At 34.4% G+C, this 18584-nt stretch overlaps 1 protein-coding gene across 3 annotated transcripts in view; it reads left to right on the top strand.

Annotated features, from left to right (window-relative positions):
* The window catches only part of LOC6499083, a 31392-nt gene extending 29192 nt beyond the window's left edge, over window positions 1–2200 (top strand). For all 3 annotated transcript variants that reach the window (XM_044715338.1, XM_001955303.4, XM_032456314.2), the window contains exon 7: window positions 61–2200. In XM_044715338.1, coding sequence (XP_044571273.1) covers window positions 61–437 — 377 coding nt within the window. In that variant the 3' untranslated portion in view covers window positions 438–2200. The remainder of the gene's footprint in view (window positions 1–60) is intronic.
* Window positions 2201–18584: the final 16384 nt, after the last annotated feature.

The following is an 18584-nucleotide window of genomic DNA, read 5'->3' as shown; positions in this document are numbered from 1 at the left end:
ACCTCTGATCATTAATCTAATGTGTATTTGTCTGTCTCCGTGTTTTTGTTCATATTGCAGTTCCCATGATGAATCATCACACGATGCCAAAGTTCGGCTTTGGTCCGTATAAGAAGACCGGCAGCGTGAGCAGCTTCTTCCTGCCCAAAATCCTGACCAGCGGTCGTGCCTCCAGTGGAAGGGTCGGCGGAATGGGAAGTGCTGGCGGCGGCGGCGGAGGTGGCAACCGTTGCAACCACAAAGTGGCACTGGAGCTATCGCACGGCAAGAATAAACAGCTAATTTCACTTCCGGCCGAAAAGTTGGACAGCAATAAGCGGTATTACGTGACGTTTACCGTTAAGGACTCCTCGGGCCAGGGCAGCGCCATCGAATCGCACCGACCAGCAGCATTCCAGCGGTGTGGCAGTGCCGCGGGCGAGCCGAGCGGCAAGTAGTGCGCGTCGTATACGTAATATGTCGTATACGCACTGTATGCACCACAACCATCCCCCATCCAATCGTGCTCCTGCCCTTTGTCCTCGTCCTTTTGAGGCTGCTGCTGCTACTGCTACTGCTGCTGCTCAAAATGCATTAAAACAATGCCATGGCAACATTTTGTGTCGCTGCTGCTGTTGCTGCTACTACTGCTGGATCTGTTGTTGCTTTTGTTGCGGCCACCCGTTGTCCGCGATGTCCTTTTTTTGCTTTTCCCTTTTTTGTTTGCTTCCTGCCCTGATGCTATCTTGGAATATAGGGCCTTTAAAGGGTATATCGTTTGGAAGGATTTTCTTTGGATTGATATTTTGTAAGAATAATGATCTAAAAGATGACAGATGAATGGTTCATCAATATGTCCTCAAATCACCTTGTTTTAGTTGCCTACTCGTGTCCTTCAAAGCCTTGCCACAGGGTATATTCCCATTCAGTTGCTATCCTTTTTCGTAATGTTATTCCGGCTGCACTTTAAGATGGCCAACTGCTGATAATGGATGATGGCTCTGCTCTGCGGCTGTCAGTTGAAGTTGTCACGCCGGCAGCGATGCAGGCAGCACCAGCAGGAGTTGCAACAGAATCGGGAGCAGTGCCTGGGATACAGGACCACGGCCAGGACAGCACCACTTGCTAAAGCACCAGCACCAGCAGCAGCAGTATGAACAGCAATTGCTAAGGCAACGGCAGCTTAAATTATAGTGTCCTCCAACCCCGGAGCTACGCTCCACTCTGTTTGCTTTTGTTTTGTTTGCTGTTTCGCATTCTTTTTGCTGCCGTCTGTTTGTTTGTTTGTTTATTTGTCTGTTTGTGTGCTTGTGTGTTTGTCTGTTGGCGCTGCCGCTGCCGCTGCGCTTTTATTTCAGTTTTTCATTATCATTTTTTGTCGCAGTTGTCGGGATGTGGGCGGGATGGCTGCCGCTGCCTCTGCCGCGCCACTGCCGCTGCTGCTGCTGCTGCTTGGCATGCTCCTAATGCCACAGATAAGCGTTGTTATTAACGCTCGGCTTACCAGGACTAGGCGACAGGCGTGAGGACATGCCGCCCATCGTCGCTTTTGTCCTCACTCAGCAGCTACGAAAGGCAAGAAGCAAGCGGGGCTGGGGCAGTGGGGGCAAAAAGCAACATCAGGACCGACCGGCAGAAGCAGCTACAACAGAAGCCAAAGCAGATTCAGAATCAGCGAATGAATAAATGTAAAATATGTACCGTGCATTTCTTTGGCGTTTCAACATTTTTACTTTATTTGCAATTTTATTTACTTGTCTGTGCTCTTGTGCGCTTTTCCATTTTTCCCCTTTTGCCCCGGTCCTGGAGCCCCTTCTGGAGCCCCTCCTGGAGACCCTCCTGGAAACCCTCCTGGAGCCTCCCCAACCAACCCTCAAACCCTCAGCCAAGCCATTCAAGCCGTTGTTTGTTTGTTTGTCTGTTTGCTTACTTCGCGCTGAGTGCATTGTAAATGGAGAATAATTGCATTGCATACAAAAAGCGTCGCGATTTTTAAATTGTATAACCGAAGGAGCATCAGCAGCAGGAGCAGCATCAGGGGCAGAAAGGAGCACCCAGAACAGCAGGAGCCGACTCAGCAGCCTCAGCAGCCGCCGTAAAATGATTTCTTTAAATATCAAATTATAAAAGCGGAGTGCATAATAAATTTCGCATTTTAAGAGTTCGCGTTCCGTGTAGATTTAAGGCAGCTGTTGCAAAAATAAATGTTGAAAATGTCTAAATTGAAGCAAAAATTGAAATTTCAGACCAACCAAATGCACCTACCGACACAAGAAAAACCAAAACCAAAAAAAGCTGCGGAATATGTACACATGGGTGTAGTCAAAACAATAGTGCCGTGCCAGAAATGTCCTTGGCATAGATTCGCAGGCGGGCTGATTGCTCGCTTTCCAGGCGCCGGTATCATTATTTCAGCATCTGCCCGACGACAAAAGACAGCGATATGGGAGGGGCCGAGTGGTGGCACCGGGTAGGAATACAAAAAACGAAAACATTTTTACGGCATTCTCGGCATTTTCAGAATCTCCACCACCTACCGCGTTTGAGGCTTGTAAAATGGCAGCTGAATTCTTATGGCTGCCGTGAATACTGTGGGCGTCGATAGGAGAGAGGGGGGCTTTGATGTCAGCAGTCACACGGAGTCATGGTCTCAGAAAGCGCCAGAGTGCCGGGCAACTGCAGCTGTCAGCCAGCGATCGCAATAATCGCTGCGCCCAATCGACAACGTTATGAGTTTCGCCAGGACAACCGTAGCGGGTCCTGGGTCTGCTGCTAATTGAATTCCAAACTGGCCTTTATGGCGGCCAAGTGGCATCGTCGGCCAAATGGCCGATAGCTAGGCCGAGGTGGTCGCTGCCCGGATTAATATTTCAACAGCCCTGTCCGGACTAAGCGTTCCTCCGTGAGCTGTGACAGCTCAGTTTGAATGGCTAAGGACCTGGCCCATCCGAGGGCATCGTTTAATTTATTTAAGCACATTCAAGCTAAGCAGTCACTTTCGGCTTGAGGCAAAGGATGGCAGGAAAAGGACACTCGGGAAAATATTACCTGAAATATTTACTTTTCAGGGTGGATATTATTGAATATAATGGCTTACTGAATTTATTTGACAAGAGCGTAAGGACTGTTTTAAATTAAAATAGTATTAAGACTAAAAACTATTTAATTAAAAGCTAAAAAATATAATATGTATTAATAGTACGAAACTCACAGCTATACTTACTTTTAAAACCTTTTCATTCTTTTACCTTCTTCAATTAAAAGGACACTTTAATTACTTACAATTGCGGTGAGCTCGATTATGAAGAAAGCCACAGTCCAGGGTCTGGTTTTTTAAGTGCAGGATATAACCAGAAGTGGGGCAACTGACCCAGGATTCCATTTCGATTTGCGCACTTGGCAGCAAATCTTCGGATTTATGTGGCTTTATTTTTAGTCCGAGTGCTGCAAAGTGCGTTTTGGGTCGAAAGGGCATTCGGTCTAAGAGGGAGTGGGAATGTAACTTGAAATTCCGGGCAATTGCCAGGGAAGCTGCACCGAAAGCGGTTGCCAGCAAATGAAAACGCCATAAAATTGACAACAAAAGCAAAGCCGAAGGTAAGTTGGAAGAAAGTAGAGTGAAAGGTAAATCCGCACGTGCCAACTCAAATTAAGGGCAATACTTTGGAAGGGAATTGGGGAAATGCGTCGCCACGACCACAATGCAGATTCAAAGTACTTGTAACATTTTGAAATTAAGCTTCGGCTTGGGCATGTCTTGGCATTCCGAGAGACGGTGGTGGGTGGGGCAGGTTCCATTACCAATCGATTTCCCTAATTCGGTTTGAATGTCCCACAATCCCGTTGCCAAGTTGGCGCTCTAAAAAGTGTGCAACAAATTACGACAAACCGGCTTGCATTCGCAGAAAGTTTCGTGGAAAACTTTATTTTCGTGGGTCTTGCTATTCCGCACACTTTGCAGGTTTTCACCCACTGCCTCACCATCTCCCCATCCCTCGGTTTTAATCTCCTGTGCATGGAAGGACGCCTGGAGGAGAGAACCGACTTTTCCCAGCACCCCCGCGATGAAGCTGTACAGCCTTAATTTCACTCGTCGGCTTTTAGGCGGTGTGCTCGTGTTTGGCTTTGGGGCAAAGGCAACAGACCCGAGTAGGGAGTAAACAGGCGATCGGCTAATTTCGTGCACGCGTGGGTGTGTGTGTGTTTGTGTGTGCGTGGGATCCTATACACATAACCAAACAAATATACATTTATATATATTCCCATGCCAGCAGGCATCTCCTGTCCTTTCTTGAGGCCTTGTAATAAATTTTCCACCTGAGTGTAACTGATAAAAAAGGGCCGCATCAGGTCGATCGTTGTTCCGAGGTTTTTTGTTGACCCTTCAGGTTTAACGGAATTTCACTTTCTTTTGACAATTTTTTCCTTTTGATACTTGTTTCAACCCTTGGACAATTTTATATTAGAAATTAAATTTCTTCGTATAACTCAAAAAATAATTTTTAAATATTTCAATGGTCTTGGATTGAAAAATCATTTAAAATGATATGCAATAACATATTATTTAGTTTTCATAATTATTTTTTCCTTATGTTGCACAAATGATCATAGTGATTTGGTTGGATATATTTTTCTTAATCAATTTAATTTATTTTTTCACACACCTAATTTGTCTCATAGGTTGCCCAAGTGACCAAATGATCATGGTGAATTGGGTGAATATATTTTTTCCTAATCAATTTTCATTTAGTTTTTCACAAACCTTATTTGTGTCATAGATGGCGCAAATGATCAATTGAATTGGTAGGGACTTAGGCAAACGGCGTAAAATCGGGGGGAAAAAATTCGAAAATGGGAATACAGGCAAACGGCGTATTCACCAGATTTACTAGCGCCACCTATGGGTCAAATGTAAAATGTGGTGAATTTATTAGCGCCATCTACATGTCAAATGTAAAAATGTGGTGAATTTACTAGCGCCATCTACATGTCAAATGTAAAAATGTGGTGAATTTACTAGCGCCATTTACATGTAAATATTGACATGTAAAAAGATCGGCTAGTCATGAAATTTGACAGGATCATGTAGAAAACTTGTGTCGAGTAAAATGATCTGTCAAAGAGTGCTAGCGTTCTCAAATATAAATACATGTAGAAAAAAACTGGAAAGCCCTACCATTAGTTTGCCTGTATTCCCATTTTCGAATTTTTTCCCCCCGATTTTACGCCGTTTGCCTAAGTCCCTACCAATTCAATTGATCATTTGCGCCATCTATGACACAAATAAGGTTTGTGAAAAACTAAATGAAAATTGATTAGGAAAAAATATATTCACCCAATTCACCATGATCATTTGGTCACTTGGGCAACCTATGAGACAAATTAGGTGTGTGAAAAAATAAATTAAATTGATTAAGAAAAATATATCCAACCAAATCACTATGATCATTTGTGCAACATAAGGAAAAAATAATTATGAAAACTAAATAATATGTTATTGCATATCATTTTAAATGATTTTTCAATCCAAGACCATTGAAATATTTAAAAATTATTTTTTGAGTTATACGAAGAAATTTAATTTCTAATATAAAATTGTCCAAGGGTTGAAACAAGTATCAAAAGGAAAAAATTGTCAAAAGAAAGTGAAATTCCGTTAAACCTGAAGGGTCAACAAAAAACCTCGGAACAACGATCGACCTGATGCGGCCCTTTTTTATCAGTTACACTCAGGTGGAAAATTTATTACAAGGCCTCAAGAAAGGACAGGAGATGCCTGCTGGCATGGGAATATATATAAATGTATATTTGTTTGGTTATGTGTATAGGATCCCACGCACACACAAACACACACACACCCACGCGTGCACGAAATTAGCCGATCGCCTGTTTACTCCCTACTGGAGGCGTCAGGCTCTAAGCACTATCTCGTGTTTCGAGTCTTCTGATTGGTTTTCCCAATTAATTGACTTGGGGAAATTGGGGGGTGGTTTTCAGGTGTTTCCATTCATGGCTTCAATACATTCAAACACAAGAACCTGTTCTCATTTTTATGGATGAATAGGTTTCTATGATTATTTTAGAGATACAATTTTTAGTCTAAATCTCGCTTTGCCGGTTAGAACATTTTATTCGAAATTTTTATTCGGAAATTTTAAAACAACCCCATTATCGTTAAAATGGAATCAAAAATTGTGTGCGATCAATGCAAGAAGGTCATTACCGTTAATGAGTTTATCACTCATTATGATTCTTGCGAAGGCCCGCGAAATGCCTTCGCAGTTCTAATGAATAATAATCCGAGATCCTCAAATTCTTCGGGTAACAAGTTTTATCGGTCGCGAACAACAGTTCCTGCGAATAATTCTGGAAAGGCTAAACAACCTTCAAGTAAAGCAACAGTGATGCGTGGGGATGGACTACAGGGAGCAGCCAATCATTTAAAACGAAAAGCTGGAAAAGAGAATGGAGCTGTGAATAATGATGTTGAACGAAGTGATCTGGAGGAACAACCGTCAACATCAAAAAGAGCTAGAATCGTGTCATCCAATCATTTAAAACGAAAGGCTGGAAAAGAGAATGGATCTATGAATAATGATGTTGAACGAAGCGATCTGGAGGAACAACCATCAACATCAAAAAGAGCTAGAATCGCAAATGCAGAAGATGTCAATGATTCGATATGTATGGATTGCAAGGAAAGTTATAATTCCTATAATAAAATGGAGCATTTAACTTCTGCTGAACATAGAGCAGCATTAAAAAAACTTGTATGCGGAAATAAAAACATTACCCCAATAATTGAAAATAATACTTTTCATGTAGAAAAGTTTAAAGTAATTGGAGAAAGCGATATATGCTTAAAAGAATTCTACAGTAAATGTAAACAAAATCTTTTAAATATTATTAAACATAGAATGAGCGAGCATAGATCTCTGAAAGTAACAGTATCTGTTCACGGTAGGTATATAAAACCAGCCGATGAAGCAGATACATTTATAGAGACAATAAAAAATTTTGCTACTCCTAGTTGCTCAATTTATGAAAATGAGTATGAGGATGTGGAAAACATTTTAAATAATTGCAATGATTTGCTTATTGCCCGAGCAGATGAATTCCAGGAAAAGGATTCAGGATGGTCAATAAAACAGTTTGAATATTATGAGATTCAAACTGTTAAGCTACAACATCTTCCTGGATCTGGATATGTTGTAGCCCCGCAAAACATCAGAAAAAGAAATGCGCTCATAAACGTCAAAAATAATGACGTTTATTGTTTTAAGTGGTGTGTTTTAGCACACCTTTCATATATGAGGCATATTAAAGAAAACTTTAGAACCTCAGCGGAAAAAAAAGCATCTCGAGAAAAACTTGCAAGAACATCGTTTTATAGGGTTTTTGACATCAGTCAACCCTTTATAACACACGAGCAAGAATGCTTAAACTTTTCGGGAATTGAGTTCCCAATTACCAAGAAGGGTATACAGCTGTTTGAAAAAAATAATACTCAATACAGCATAAATGTATACGAAATTATAAACAACAGAATCGTTGGTCCAACAATAAGAACCAAAGAGGTTAAACAAAAACATATAGATATATTGGGAATAAATAACCCAAAAGAAAAATGTATGCACTATGCATACATTACAAGCATAAAAACATTATGCAAATCACAAATAAACTCTTCAAATTCAGAGAGATATTTTTGTAGAAATTGTCTGCAATTTTATTGCACAACAAATAAGACACATAGTATAAAGGAGTGTGGACAAGTGGCATCAATATATCCTGAGCCAAACACAAAATCGTCATTTAAGGCGTTCACCAAAAAATTATCACCTCCAGTGGTGATTTATGCAGATATTGAGGCCGTTTTGGAAAACTACCAAACGGTATCAAATAATCCAGAGGCATCTTTTACATTGCCTAAACAAAAACATACTGCGTGTGCAGTATCATTTTATGTTGTTCATAATTACAACCCTGAACTGAACAAATTATGGACTTATGATGGTAAATAAATTAAAATATAAAATTATAAGTTTAAATAAATAATATTAATTTTCCTATTTATAAATTACAGGAGCTGACTGCATGAAGATGTTCGTGCAAAAATTAAAGGATGAGACGATGGACCTCTACCAAAAATATTGGAAAGACTGCAAGGAGCCAATCCACGAGTTCGACATTGATGATGAGGACTACCAGGAGCATGGGAACTGTTATGCTTGCGATGATCCCATCGAGATGGACGATCGGGATAAATATTTCGACCAGTTTAGCGGTAAATACCAGGGTCCTATTCATAAGAAATGTAAAATTAGTTTTAAATTAAGTAGTGCCTTTTTTCCAGTAGTTTTTCATAATTTATCAAGATATGATATTCATTTATTTATAAATGAATTAGGGGGGGAACTCAAACCAATTCCCTCAACAAAAGAATTATACATTGCATTATCGCAAAAAATTTTTAAAAAAGGGATAGCAAATTATTCAATTAAGTATATAGATTCAAATAGGTTTTTGAATTCTAGTCTAGAAAAATTAGCTTCAAATATGGAGGACAATGATTTTAAAATATTAAAATCTAAATTTAGCGGGGAAAAATTCCAGCAAATGAGGAGAAAAGGAGTATTTCCTTATGATTATATAGATAGTTTTAGTAAATTTAATGAAACAGAGCTTCCTCCTAGGGAATATTTTTACAATACGTTAACAGATGAAGAATGTAGTGTAAGCAACTACAATTTTGCCAAAGAAATTTGGGACTCTTTTCATTGTAGATCTTTAAGAGACTACATGAAATTATATTTAGAAAGCGATGTGCTTATTTTAGCAGATGTGTTTGAAAACTTCCGCAATATATGCCAAAAAATTTATAAATTAGACCCAGTGAATTATGTTTCAGCTCCATCTATTTCATGGGATGCAATGATGAAATACACAAAAGCAGAGTTAGAATTAATAAGCGATCCCAATATGTATAACTTTTTAAAAAGAGGGATACGCGGAGGTTTAACTCAATGCACTCAAAGAATTTCTCAGGCAAATAATAAGTACATGAAAAATTATGACGAAGCTAAACCAAAAAATTATTTATCATATATTGATGCAAATAATTTATATGGTTGGGCTATGAGCCAAAAACTCCCATTTTCAAATTTTAAATTTTTAAGTGAGAGTGAAATAAATATGTTTGATATCATAAATACTGATTCATCAGGAGATACCGGATTTATTCTAGAAGTAGATCTAGAATATCCTGATGATATTCACGACAAACATAATAGTTTACCATTTTGTCCCGAAAATAAGGTGCCCCCAGGAGGAAAGATTCCAAAGTTATTAGCTGATTTGACAGATAAGGAAGGTTATATAATCCATTTAAAACAATTGCAATTATGCTTGCAACAAGGGCTTAAATTAAAGAAAGTACATCGAATTCTATCTTTTAGTCAATCGTACTGGTTAAAACCGTATATTGACTTAAATACTAAGCATCGCAAATTGGCTAAAAATGATTTTGAGAAAAATTTTTATAAGCTAATGAACAATGCAGTATATGGGAAAACGATGGAAAACGTTGAAAAGCGTAGGAACATCGCACTAGTAACTCATTATGAGTCTAGGCGAAATTCACCGGGATTTAGGCAACGAGTTGCAATGCATAATTTCCATAGTTTAGAAATATTTGGAGAGAATTTAGCAGCCATTGAATCTACGAAAACATCAATTCTTTATGATAAACCAATATATATTGGATTCTCAGTGCTGGAATTATCCAAATGGTTGATGTACGATTATTATTATAACTTTCTATTGCTTGAATGTCCCTCAGCTAAAATAATATATATGGATACAGATTCATTTATAGTTTCGTGCGAGGAAGATATTTATACAATAATGAGAGAAAACCCTAGTCGATTCGATACATCTAACTATGATAACATAAATCCATTTAATATAATTCCAGCAAATAATAAAGAATTGGGGTTATTTAAAGATGAAAATGCTGGAAAAGTTATGACCTCTTTCGCTGGCTTAAAAGCTAAAGCATATTCATTTTTAGTAGAAACGACCAATGATGATATTAATATAAAGAAAGTTAAGGGGGTTAAATATAGTGTAATAAAAAAACTTTCTCATTTAGATTATATTGAATGCATTAAACATAAGAAAACATATTACGGAGAACAAAGATGCATAAGAAGTAGAGGGCACCAATTATACACTGAAGTAATAAATAAAATAAGTCTTTATTATAAGGATGATAAAAGATATGTATTAATTGATAATATTAATACTTTAGCATACGGTCATTATTTATTAAGAGAAATACTAAATTCATTAAATTAAGTTGAAAGATGTAACTTGTAAATAATAAAAAAACATGTAAATAAAAAAATTAAGTTTAATAAATAAAATATATTTTGTATATGTTCACTTTAATAAATCTGTTTTATTTATCCATGAATTATGTGAGTTATCAAATCCTAACCATTTTACAAAAACCTGGTTTTTTTTCCTTCTTATTATCTTTTCTACTAGGAATGCATTTTTGTCTTTAACTTTTTGTATTTCAGCCTCATAAAATGTTCCTTTTATAGGTTCACCTTTATAGTCAACAAGCTCATAAGTAGCTGGGAAAGTTGATTTTATTTTAGAAATTTTAAATATTTCTGTTGTCCAGTTAGGCTCATATCCCTTAAGAAATACACCTTTGTATTTGCTTATTCTTACATGGTCTCCAACTAAATATTTATGTTTTGGAAATACCTTAACAATGTTATAACAGGTTTTCAAAATAAACTCCTCATTCTGTTTGCAAACATCAACTGGTCTCATTTTTATAGTTCTGTGATAAGAATTGTTATAGTCTTCCACAAGTGTATCTATATGGGTAATCCATCGATAATTTCCATTAAAGCTAAACATTTTCCACATTTTATTTTTTAAAGTTCTGTTGAATCGTTCACAAATAGATGCTTTAAGGTGTGTAAATGTGTGATAATGATTTATGTTATTTTTCTTCATTAAATCTTTAAAGAGATGATTAAAAAATTCTTTTCCTTGATCGGATTGTATATTTTTTGGTTTATATTTAAAATTTTTTAATATAGATTTCATAACTGTTGCAACATCTATTGCTGATTTAGATTTTACAGGTTTACCAAAAGCGTATTTTGAAAAAGTATCAATAGCAGTCAGTAAATATTTATAACCACCATTCTGATTGGAATATGGAATCATTTCAACCAAATCAATTTGCCAAGTATCATGAATCCCTTTTTGAACAAATCTTCGACGTAAGAAATTTTTTCTACAAGGTTTATGTATTTCATCAACAACTTGATGTTTACTCATGTTTATATTTTTATGAATCTTATTTTTTATTATTAACGTTTGAGTTCTTAGAGATTAATGATTTCTTATAATGTAGTACATCTTCTTTTATTTCTTTTGTCATTTTTTTAGAAATTTCGAAGCATAAACGAGTTAAATCAATTTGAACATTTTTATCATAATTACCTTCTAAATCGGATAATTGAATATCAAATTTTTGTAAAGAGACACACTTAGGAATAATATGATTATAGTACAGATAGGTTATTTGTTGTTTTAAAACAGTATTCCAACATAAAAATGTTGTAAAAAATATTGCTAGACGTATTAATGATCTCCAAGACTCACTATCAATCTCAATTTTATTACCGAATTGATTTAGTACCAGCACATATTGTTTATCTGACTTTCTAAATCTAAAACTACATTTAATAGAAGATAAAGTGGGATGATCCAAAATTGTATCAGACATAAGAAAATCATACTGATCAAGCTTTAGTTGTATAAATTCCTTGTATGTGAGCAACTGCATCCATTCTTCTTTATCAATGCCAATATAGTTGTTTTTGTGTTGCTGCATCCAGATCATTGGAGTAAATTTTCTCGATGTGGAAAATCCGCATTTTAACTTTAAATTTTGAGCCACAAAATATTCAAAACCAAATATAACTTCATGGTCCTGCTTTTTTCTTGTTGCCTTATCTCTTTTAGCTTGGAGCGTATCCATTGAAACCGATTGATATTAACAAACTAAAATGAAAAACTGAAATAGTCTCCTTATAAAGCATTGGGGATATGCATACCGGTTTCAGTTTATACATATATATATATTATACATAATGTTTATATACTAAAATATATATATATATATATAAATATTGGTATGTATGCTAGTAAATAATGTAATACCTACATATAGTATATATGTAAGTGGTATATAAATAGCTAAGATGAGATCTCAAAAGACAGTTTACGTTCAAAACTCTGGCTAAAATGAACAAATTTGAGAGGAGCAATTCTGTAATAGTAGATTTTCAATATGTTGTTGGAAATAACAAACAAATATTTGTTAAAGAATTGGCTTTCATGCCAGGAGGAACTGTAATACCGAACTTTTTTCACTTCAAACCCCCATACAGCTTAAAGGAATTGGATAGTGAAACTTTGCAGCAACACAATATACATCGAAAAAACATTCATGGATTGGACTGGATGGATGGGGAAATACCCTATAACTGCTTAGGTGATATACTTTCGCCACTTAACAAGTTCGCCAATGTAATTGTACGCGGTGAAGTAAAAAAGGAATTTTTATCCAAGTTTCTATCGAATAATATTATCGATATATATATTGGAAAGAGTCTTACATGTTATCCAAATTTTTTTACCAACTGTAAAATTCACAAAAAAGTGAAGCTAAGATGTGCTCTAAATAATTTATTTAGACTGTTTATAATTTTAGAAAACTGCAATTATGATATATATTTTAATGGAGAATCATATGTATAAATTACTTAAATAAAGAATCAGTATGATTTTGGATCTTTAATTGAGATGTTGATTTGGAAAAATGGATGGGCTCTTTGGGAATGATCCTAGTAAAAAAGGATACAGTCAACTTATATACTGCAACTATTGCGGATCTGATACTCATTTTGAAAAGGACTGTGCTAAAAAACGCGATCAGGAAAAAAAACAATAGAATCATTACCTGTAGCTAATAAACATTGAAAAATAAAAAACTTTTATCAATATGTTTACGCAATTTATTCATCCTTTTACGATGCTTATTTGTGGGCCCTCGGGGTCGGGTAAAACAACATTTTTAAAAAACTTAATAAATGATAGAAATGATCTAATAAGCGATCCAATAACTCGAATTATATGGTGTTATGGTGAAGAACAAGCGAAGCCGAATTTTAGTAACATAGAATATTTCCATGGAGTTCCTGAATCTATTGAAAATGAAAATAATGAACCGATACTTTTGGTATTAGATGATTTGATGATGGGTGCATTCAATAAAAATGTATGTGAACTTTTTACGAAAGGATCTCATCATCGAAATTTATCTGTAATAGTTGTAACTCAAAATATATTTCATAAATCTTCCCATACAAGAGATATATCACTAAATACAAAATACATTGTGGTGTTTAAAAATCCTAGGGATAAATTACAATTTCAATGTTTAGCTAGACAGATATATCCTGAAAACCCGCAAGAACTTTTTAGAATATATAAGGAAGTAACAAATGAACCTCATGGTTATTTACTTATTGATCTTACTCAAGGAATAAATGACCTGTTAAGATTTCGAACTGAGATTTTTAATCCATTATATTCAGTTTGTTATTCTGATGAAAATGGTTTGCAAAAGGAGCATAAGGCGATTGAAAGCGAACAAACATTTATTGTATGTGCTCAAAAAAGCAAATAATAAACTTCGAAAAGCAATTATTTGTAATAGTGATTCCGAGCTTGTAAAAGTATTGTCTGAGATTGTGTTAAATACTTTAAAAGGAAACCATAAAATTTCAAAAAATATCCTGAATTCATTAAAAAAGTATAAAAATGTATTGCGACATATTTCCAGTCCAAAACAATCTTTAAATTCTAAGAGAAAAGTTCTAATTCAAAAGGGAGGATTTTTGCCTATTTTAATAAGCTCTTTGCTTTCTGGAATTTTTGGAAAAATATTGAATCATGATTAAAAGCAAGCATCAGCTAACTAAAGTAATTTTAATGCATCCAAATGCATACCATAAACTTTTAATGAATGATCGAGGTAATGATCTTATAAATATAAAATTTTTACCAATTTTAAATAATAAAAAAATAAGTGATTTTGATAAATGGATTAAGATTCAACAAGAGTTATGTGCATACCAAAATAAAAAGAGAAACAAAGCTTTTTCACATCAATCGGTATCTAAGTCACCGGTTTCATTAAATCAAAATGTAGAAACTCAAACGTATATTACGAATGATTGGAAAGATTCCGCTGCCAGTACTTCGAAAGGAAACAAGAACGAGTCATCATTAAAAAGAGGTGGTTTACCCGATTTACCCAGTGACGATGAGGAACATTTAACTGAAAAATCATCAACATTTCCAATTGATTATAAACGAACCGTTACAGATACTTCTTTCATAGATGATAAGGTAGTAAAAAAATCATTAGTTGATGATAAAAAAATAATTAAAGGACCTGCTACTGAAAAGAAACTGAAACTGAGAAATAGGGTTAAGAAGAATAGAGATTCACCCTATCCACTTCGAAATCTTAAGTATATAAATGACTTAGAAAAATTGCATAGAGCAAACCGTAAAGAAAAAAATATTCAAATTGGTAAAAATAAATTGAATTGGATTTCATATTCCTAAGTCAAGATTATAAAATGTTTTTTCAAAACGAATTTTTTGTTACTGTGCTCAGCAATGACTCTTTAAATGTATTTCCTGATAATGTAAAGTGTGCTTTTACCAATATTGTAAACATTCCAGAAACAATGTCTGATGAATGGGAAGTTGGCATAACTGATATATATTTAAATAATTGTTTTGGAAAAAATCATAAAAAGTTACGGAGAGATACAAAAGAAAATACATCTGAAGAATCAAGCTCTAATTCATCAGAATTTATAAGCTTAGTAAATTCTGAAACATTCCGTTACAAAGCGGCTCCATTGAAAGCGGATGAGATTGAATACGGACCAATCTTTATTTACACGGACATTATTAAGCCTCGATGTGTAGGAAGCAAAAGACCTCGTTGTCTGAGAGTTTTGTTCACAAACGGAAGAGAAAAATTTATGCAGTTCAGAAATGTTGAATATTATCCTATTGAAAATTATTCACCAAATGAAATTTCTATATTAATAACAGATTCAAGTGGATATAAAATTCCCTTCGAAACTTCATCTATACCAATTTTTCTGACACTGCATTTTAGAAAAAGACGAAAAATTCTATAAATATATTCGATATTGGAAACTAGTAATTAGAACTAAGTTATCAATCATGGCGAAATGTTATCATCAATATTATTTAAATCAGTGTGGTGAGGGTCTAAGTCATATTGGTAGTCTATATATTTCACCCAGAGTTGTTCAGCAAGGACGAGGCATTGGAAATTTTTTTAGCGGACTTTTTAATTACATTAAACCACTTTTAATTTCGGGGATAAATGCATTGAAAAATCAAGCTGCAGAAACTGGAAAGGCTGTTATAAATGATTTAGGTCGGAAACCCTTACGTAATATAATTCAAGAACAAAGTAAAATAGCTCTACATAATTTATCTGATAAAGCTATTAATAAAATTACGAAATTACAAAATGGTAAAGGAAAAAGACATAAAAAGAGGAGACCAAGAAAAAAACGCAGTCATTTAACATCTAAGCAAGGACGTAAACATACGCATTCAAAAAAATCAAGAAAAAAATCAACAACAAAATTTAAAATTAGTGATATATTTTCAAAGTCAAAATGAGTAACCACATTGAATGCATGAAAAGCGAATTGGATCTTTTTGCACCGCACCCAACTCAAAGCTGTATTTTGAAAACCGAAGAAGTATCATACAATCCTATTGCTTCGTTGGATAGTGCCTCATCAATTGAATTCGTTTGTTTGGGAAATGGTGAAACATATAGAGACCTTTCAAGTGTTTACCTAAAACTTGTTGTGCAACTTAAAAAAATTGATAATAGTAATATTGAAGGAAATGCTGTTGGTGTTGCTAATAATATTTTGCACTCAATATTTAGAAGCTCATCGGTATATTTAAATAATACTCTGGTTTCACAAAGTGACAACAATTATCATTATAGATCATATTTACAAACCATTTTAAACTATGGTTGTGATGCAAGTGAAAGTCATTTAGCAACACAAGGATATTTTCCAAATTATGGAACTCAAACACCATTTAAAAGTGATGGTTGTCTAATTCTTAAAAATATCTTTCAAAATAGTAACAAAGTTGAATTATTTGGAAAAGTTCATGGTGATATTTTCAACCAACCAAAGCTGCTTGTAAATAATGTTGATTTGCGTATTACTTTTAATATTGAAAAAACAGCATTTTATTTATTGGAAGACGGGACTGAGTCGAATCTTAAGATATTAGAAGCACAGCTTTTTATGAACCATGTGGTAGTTAACCCCAGTATTTTATTAGCTCATCACCACGTTTTACAAACAAAAAATGCAATATACCCATACAATAAAGTTGAAGTAAAATCATTTACAATATACCCAGGAAATAATACATTATCAATCGATAATGCTGTCATTGGGCAAATTCCAAATTTTTTGGTTTTCTGTATGGTAAAAAACCGAGCATATTCAGGAAATAGAGGATTAGATCCTTTTAATTTTGAAAACTTTAAAATTCAACGATTTAATCTATTAGTTAATGGAGTACAAGTGCCTTCACAGGCGCTTGAATTCGATTTCTTGAATTCTAATAATGTACAAAGTTCAAGAGCATATAATTTACTATTTAGAGCATGCGGAATTAAACATTATGATCGAGGTCTGCAAATTTCTAAGGAAATGTTTGACAAAAATAGTTTCATATTAGCATTTGATTTAACTGCGGATCACTCAAATTCAAGTGTTTGTTCTAACTTAATATCTCAAGGAACAATAAGAATAGAAGGACGATTCTCTGAACCTCTTGATGAGGCTGTAACATGTCTTGTTTATTGTGAATACGATTCTATGATTGATATTGATAAACATCGAAATATTCGGGTACTTCTTTAAAAATGAATACAATACAAATCATGAACTTGCTTTCAAGCAATCAACAAACTAAAAAAATATTTAAAGGCGTTTTTCCAGCAGATAAACTACCAAAAGAAATTAGTGAATACCCAGCATTATTTGTGGTTAACACTGATTATTCAAACCAACCAGGAATGCATTGGGTTGCATTTTACTTCTATAACAAAAAGTCTGCTGAATTTTTTGATTCTTACGGACAATATCCCCAGAAAAAAGAATTTGTTACATTTTTAAAGAGAAATGCATCAAAATATACTTATAACAAACAGCAATTGCAAGGATACTTTTCCAATACCTGTGGACATTACTGTATGCTATTTGCTCTTTACAAAAGCAACCGAAAAACTTTAAAGAGTTTTATCAGGAATTTCAAAACAAAAGATTTCGCCTATAATGATAAGCTAATTTCAAAAATGTTTAGTAAATACTTTAAATGAATTTATAATCTTAATATGAAAATAAACAAATTTTTATATATTATATAAAAAATATATTTTTATTTTTCGGGTTCTTGATACATTCTTTTAGTTATTTTATAATATCTTATCATAATATCCATGGCTTCCTTTATGTATATTGGAAGTTTGTGGCAATTACAAGTGTCGGGGCCCTCAGTTGCGTCATCATCACTCCAGGGACATATTTTGTAGTGAAATCCATATTTTGAGTACAGGAGCTCCTTTTCTTCCAAATCTTCCAGGGTTGCTTTTAGATATTCAAGTTTTTTTTGGTGTTCCTCGAAAAGCATATCCTCAAATTGCAGCAGAAATAGTTTGATTTGATGCGAATACATTTTCGAGGTGTTTGGGATTATGTAGAAGACACAAGACTGATGATTCACAATAAGGAATAGACTCTTTTATACCATCACTCTTTTGATATAAATTGTAAAAATGGAGTGCTATATCTAGTCATCTCTTTTCCTTTATATACTAGATGCGTTATTCCATTTTCCTTCAATTTCTTAAATGGTGTTTTAGTTGAAAATTTATTTACATAACTCTTTGGTAAAAATATCCACAGTGGTTCGTCATCCTTGCCAGTTAAGTAAATAGCGATTTTAGTTCCATATGTTGTTTTCTTTATCTTACACCCAATGATCTTGTACTCAAAATTAATACATAAGTCCTCGATCTTTGTGTAGCCAATAACAGGCTTTTGATCATTCAGAGTATCTAAGAAAGACTTTGGTACATAATACATAAGTGATTCGAGCTCTTTTATTGGATGAAAAATATTTCCACCTACCATTAGATTAATATTATATACTCCCGGAGTCGATTAAAAAAGAAAACTGAATCATTTAATCAGTGATCTCGCTCTTTTATACTTTTCAATATTGGAAAATCCCATCCCATCTCATTGTGGGCATATACTTTTTAAATAAAATGATAGAAAGAGATGTCAATATGATTATTTTTAAATTTTAATGCAACTATTATTTGATAATAAGACTGAAAAAGA

Source organism: Drosophila ananassae, chromosome 2L (genome assembly GCF_017639315.1).
Source record: "Drosophila ananassae strain 14024-0371.13 chromosome 2L, ASM1763931v2, whole genome shotgun sequence".
NCBI lineage: Eukaryota > Metazoa > Arthropoda > Insecta > Diptera > Drosophilidae > Drosophila > Drosophila ananassae.
This window is presented reverse-complemented; position numbering and strand designations above follow the sequence as displayed.